General features: G+C 41.6%; 1 protein-coding gene across 1 annotated transcript; it reads left to right on the forward strand.

Annotated features, from left to right (window-relative positions):
- Positions 1–217: 217 nt before the first annotated feature.
- Positions 218–4,599, forward strand: myl7 (myosin, light chain 7, regulatory). The gene is made up of 7 exons (XM_029716487.1): positions 218–343; positions 3,267–3,368; positions 3,530–3,605; positions 3,684–3,788; positions 3,880–3,958; positions 4,054–4,102; positions 4,288–4,599. Exons 1-7 carry the CDS (start codon positions 341–343, stop codon positions 4,390–4,392), a joined length of 519 nt encoding a protein of 172 aa, XP_029572347.1. The 5' UTR covers positions 218–340; the 3' UTR covers positions 4,393–4,599.
- Positions 4,600–6,000: the final 1,401 nt, after the last annotated feature.

The following is a 6,000-nucleotide window of genomic DNA, read 5'->3' on the forward strand; positions in this document are numbered from 1 at the left end:
CAAACCATTTTGTGCAAATCCACCTCCCCCTCTGTCTCTTTCTCCCTTCTCGTCTCTCATCCTATCACCTCTCCTCCCCCTGCTCCTGCTCCTTCTCCCTATCTCCTTTTTCCACCCCCAGTGGAATCCTGGTCCTTGGGTCCTTATCGTGTCCACATAGAGAGAGAGAGAGAGAGAGAGAGAGAGAGAGAGAGAGAGGGTGTAGATGGCCATGTATGGGACTGTGGTACACACTGCAGGCCTATTATAAGAGGGCAGAAGATAACATGAGCCATACATAAACCCTACCCAGCATCACACCTAGTCCTGGGCACAGAGAGCCGCTATATCACACACAGACATGGTGAGTACTAGAACAATGACTCAATATTATACATCATTTGCCATCTGACTTTACTCATAAGCAAAATCTTTATGTAACGTTTATCTGGAATTTAGTTCATTGTTGTGATGAAATATTAGGGTCGTTTCACGAAAAGAATGCCCTTTGCGTCCCTTTGATATTTTAAGTAGAAATTGTGCACCGATATTGGATTTTTAAAAGCCTGTTATATTAAATGAAGTGCCCTTAATTATACACCACATACAAACTTCAATAAATCAGATTTGATATAATATACAACAAATATTTGACATGTCCTTCTGTCAACCCTGTGTCAGTTCTAGGAATTGCATCATTGCATTAATGCAAAGCCCTACTTATTTTGTTGCTTTGACAAAGTCATTTCTGAGGATTGTTATTTATTTCATGTGATTAGTGATTCATTAATGTCTATCCCTCATTTTTAAGGTCAACTCTGTTAGGTGAACTTTACTCTTGTTTTTATATAGTGAAGCTATTTGTTTTTAAATATTTTTTTCAAAAGAAACATTGAATAGTCAAATCATAGAGCTGGTTGTGCTATTTGCAGCAAATGTTTTGTATTTTGTGATGGAAAATTGAGTGGGTGGAGCATAAGATGTCAACCCTGTTTGTTACCCATAGATAGGCTAGAAATGTTTTAACAATTACTTTGTTAAAACATGCATTCAAGCGTGCATTCAATTGCCACTCCCTGTTGCACACAACAAGCTTCCAACCCAATTGCACAACCCTGTTACATTATTTGGCACTGAATAGGCACTTACTATAGTCTTTTTAAAAAATTATAATTATTATTTAACCTCTTGAAAAACATGTTTTTTATGAAGTTGAACATGTGCTCTTTATGACAGAATGTTACAATTAGGTGAAATAATTGTAATGTTTTTATTTTACAAAGTTACACTTCTCAAAAGGCACTGAATTGGTGGAACGACCCTAGAACGCTTTTGACTGCCGAGAGTAAGCCTAGATTTAGGTTTCAAATTTTAACTAAAATGTACAACTTCGACAGAGTCAAAAACAAGTTTCTAAACTCAGCAAAAAAAGAAACGTCCTCTCACTGTCAACTGCGTTTATTTTCAGCAAACTTAACATGTGTAAATATTTGTATGAACATAAGACTCAACAACTGAGACATAAACTGAACAAGTTCCACAGTCATGTGACTAACAGAAATTGAATAATGTGTCCCTGAACAAAGGGGGGGGGGTCAAAATCAAAAGTAACAGTCAGTATCTGGTGTGGCCACCAGGTGCATTAAGTACTGCAGTGCATCTCCTCCTCATGAACTGCATCAGTTTTGGCAGTTCTTGCTGTGAGATGTCACCCCACTCTTCCACCAGGGCACCTGCAAGTTCCCAGACATTTCTGGGGGGAATGGCCCTAGCCCTCACCCTCCAATCCAACAGGTCCCAGACGGGCTCAATGGGATTGAGATCCGGGCTCTTCGCTGGCCATGGCAGAACACTGACATTCCTGTCTTGCAGGAAATCACGCACAGAACGAGCAGTATGCCTGGTGGCATTGTCATGCTGGAGGGTCATGTCAGGATGAGCCTGCAGGAAGGGTACCACATGAGGGAGGAGGATGTCTTCCCTGTAACGCATAGCGTTGAGGTTGCCTGCAATGACAACAAGCTCAGTCCGAGGATGCTATGAGACACCGCCCCAGACCATGATGGACCCTCCACCTCCAAATCGATCCCGCTCCAGAGTACAGGCCTCGGTGTAATGCTCATTCCTTCGACGATAAATGCAAATCCGACCATCACCCCTGGTGAGACAAAACCGCGACTCATCAGTGAAGAGCACTTTTTACCAGTTCTGTCTGGTCCAGCGACGGTGGGTTTGTGCCCATAGGCGACGTTGTTGCCGGTGATGTCTGGTGAGGACCTGCCTTATAACAGGCCTACAAGCCCTCAGTTCAGCCTCTTTCAGCCTATTGCGGACAGTCTGATGGAGGGATTGTGCATTCCTGGTGTAACTCGGGCAGTTGTTGTTGCCATCCTGTACCTGTCCCGCAGGTGTGATGTTCGGATGTACCGATCCTGTGCAGGTGTTGTTACACGTGATCTGCCACTGCGAGGACGATCAGCTGTCCGTCCTGTCTCCCTGTAGCACTGTCTTAGGCGTCTCACAGTACAGACATTGCAATTTATTGCCCTGGCCACATCTGCTGTCCTCATGCCTCCTTGCAGCATGCCTAAGGCACATTCACGCAGTGTCTTAACGACCATTCCACAGGTGCATGTTCATTAATTGTTTATGATTCATTGAACAATCATGGGAAACAGTGTTTAAACCCTTTACAATGAAGATCTGTGAAGTAATTTGGATTTTTACAAATTATCTTTGAAAGACAGGGTCCTGAAAAAGGGACGCTTCTTTTTTTGCTGAGTTCAGTATGTGTCCTACTATTTTAATTAGAAATTAGAAATGACTAATTCCTTAGAAAGTCGTTAGTACTTATTTAAATTGAAATCATACTAACTCTGGATGACCTTGGTCAAGTAAACCTGAATGTTTTACTGTAAAAATATGTGTTAAATCTATGTGACATGTGACCTTATCACTGTTACTTATTACATAGCCTTCCCTGTAGCTCAGTTGGTAGAGCATGGTGTTTGCAACGCCAGCATGGTGTGTGCAACGCCAGGGTTGTGGGTTCGATTCCCACGGGGGGCCAGTACAAAAAAAAAAAATGCATGAAATGAAATGTATTCACTACTGTAAGTCGCTCTGGATGAGAGCGTCTGCTAGAATGTAAATACTCCTTTTTATGGTTTTCATTGTTACATGTTGACCTAGTTATTCTTTTTTGACTCCTCTGCTCTCATTCGTTTATGACTGGTGACAGTGAAATGACCACGCGTAACCTCCTGTCTATTCTTCTTGTTTCTCAGGCCAGTAAGAAGGCTGCTAATAAGAGACAGCGGGGAGCCCAGAAGAGCTGTTCCAATGTCTTCTCCATGTTCGAACAGTCTCAGATACAGGAGTTCAAGGAGGTACGTGGCTACAGTACATTTACACTGGCTGGTCCATAGACATTAGACATCAGAGGAAGCGGCTCATAATATTAGACATAAATACATTTTGGATATTCATAATTTATTTTATGAAGGAGGTAGAATTCTATTAACAACGGATGTACTGTGTTTATCTCCAGGCTTTCGGCTGTATTGACCAAGACAGAGATGGTGTGATCAAAAAACAGGATCTGAGAGAAACCTATGGACAGCTAGGTATTCTAATAGTCTCACTTTACAAATGTGTGTATGTGCATGCGTGTGTGTATGTTGATTTATGTTTTTGTGTACCAGGGAAGCTGAACGTGAAGGATGAGGAACTGGATGAGATGTTGAACGAGGGGAAGGGTCCCATCAACTTTACTGTGTTCCTTACTCTATTTGGAGAGAAACTCAACGGTAAGACCCCATCCCTCTGCTACTCCACCCTTCTGCTGTATGTCTTTCGGTTTTGTTCATGTTAACTGAACTATAACCCTCCCCCTTACAGGCACAGACCCTGAGGACACCATCCTCGCTGCCTTCAAGCTCTTTGACCCAAACGGCACAGGTTTCGTCAACAAGGATGAGTCAGTATCATTTGAACCTATACACAGATTGCCAAAATATGCAATGACACATAATGTGGGCAATGAATTATTAATTAGTTGTGTATTCTTTAAAGGTTTAAACGATTACTGATGAACCAGGCTGATAAATTCACAGCAGAGGAGGTTGGAATTCTTTTTCTCCTTTTAACCTACGTTTTTTCTTTAAAAGAATAAATTAACAAATCGCACAGTTGATATTACTTGACAGAAAGATAAACCATTCTGTCAGCAGTCCTACACAGAAAGTAGGCCTTTGGTCAATTCACATTGTTGCCTAATCCCTCTCTGTCTTCTGATGAAATCCTCAGGTGGACCAGACGTTCTCTGTGGCTCCAATTGACGTGGCCGGCAACATCGACTACAAGTCACTGTGTTACATCATCACACACGGAGACGAGAAGGAGGAGTCCTAAAGACCCTCAGCAAAAAACCCTGACCCCCAACCCATAACCCCTGATAAGGCAGAACTGGAATCTCCTCTGTGGTTGTCTTTTGCCAATCCAGTAAAGAAATCAAATCAACAGCTGTCTGTAAAATGTTTATTTGTGGTTACATTTAGATACAGTACAGTTAGTATTTGTACTATCTCAGTTGAATAAAAGTGTTGTCATCTTTACAGTCATACAAACTCTTGTTTCTGACAGCTGTTGCCGATACTGGGACCAAAACACTCACAAACTACACTTAACCACTACAAAACATGTTCAAGTCAACCTAATTACCCCCTCCACATCCATCTCCCCCCTCAAACACTGCACGATTTAGATTAAAGGCTCAATGCAGCCATTTTTATATCAATGTCAAATCATTTCTGGGACACAATTAGGTACCTTGCTGTGATTGTTTTCAATTAAAATGGTCAAAACGAAACAAAAATAGTTTCTTAGCAAGAGCAATTTCTCAAGCAATAATTTTGCTAGGACTGTCTGGGAATGGTCTGAGTGGGGAGGGGAAAACTGAAAACTAGCTGTTTTTTTGCAGAGGTTTTGAACTTTCTTATTCATCTGTTAACTAATTTATCACCTGGTGATGTCACCAGGCAGGTCAAAACTCTATCCCACCAAATCAGCCAGAAATTTCAGGCTTTTACACTAAAAGGGAATTATCATAATTTTCACAGATTATTCCAACCTCAGCGTGGAAATACAGTATATCTAAAACACAGAAAAATCACATTAACTGCGCTGGGCCTTTAATACCCCAAATGTGATCTGTAAGGTGCATTCAGGAGAAAAGGCACACTGCAATGAGGCTGTGTAGTTCCAGCCAGAGCTATGTATTTAGAATACAATTCTAAATATATGGCTTTGGTTCCAGTCATTTAGGCCTTGGTTGCCGTGGATACAACAACAAACCCGTTAACTCCACTGCCAAACAGCCACCACATCTATTGGTCAAACAGAGCTGGACAGACAAGGTTAACCCACATTTGTAAGCAAGGCTGGGGATACAAGCTACCCCTTCTAAGTCCCTACAGTTAGGTGTTTGTAATATTTTTCGTTTTTTTGCCGTGTGAGATGTAGTTGTTGCAGAAGAAGCAGAGATGCCTATATCTTCTGGAGCTGAGGGTAGAGTAGATGTGGGGATAGATACATCCATAGCATGGACACCAGTTGGGGTGAAGAAAGAGGCAAAACCGGTCAAGAACAGGGATTCCTATCTAAGAAGGTGGGTGGATTGATCGTTACTCTGTTGAATTAAAGTGACATCTTGGTTTAAAACAAATGTTGCATCCTCATGAAACACACCATAATGTACTCATGTCCATGTGTCCGCTACAATCGCCAATTAACATTAAGAACAATAGTAAAAAAAACGCAATGAATCCATGCATCGCATAATTTTAGGCTATTTCAATAACTTTGCTGTTATCATCTGAAGGCATTTTATTTCTGGTCAACAAAAGCTGTTTTAGTGCTGCCTCTCCCTGTCCATCCAATAGTACCCTCTGTTACATTGGAACTATGCAGCAGGACGTAGGAATGCCAGGCACTAAACAGGCTCATTAATGTTTCAACTGG

The sequence above is a fragment of the Salmo trutta genome, chromosome 27, assembly GCF_901001165.1.
Source record: "Salmo trutta chromosome 27, fSalTru1.1, whole genome shotgun sequence".
Lineage (NCBI taxonomy): Eukaryota > Metazoa > Chordata > Actinopteri > Salmoniformes > Salmonidae > Salmo > Salmo trutta.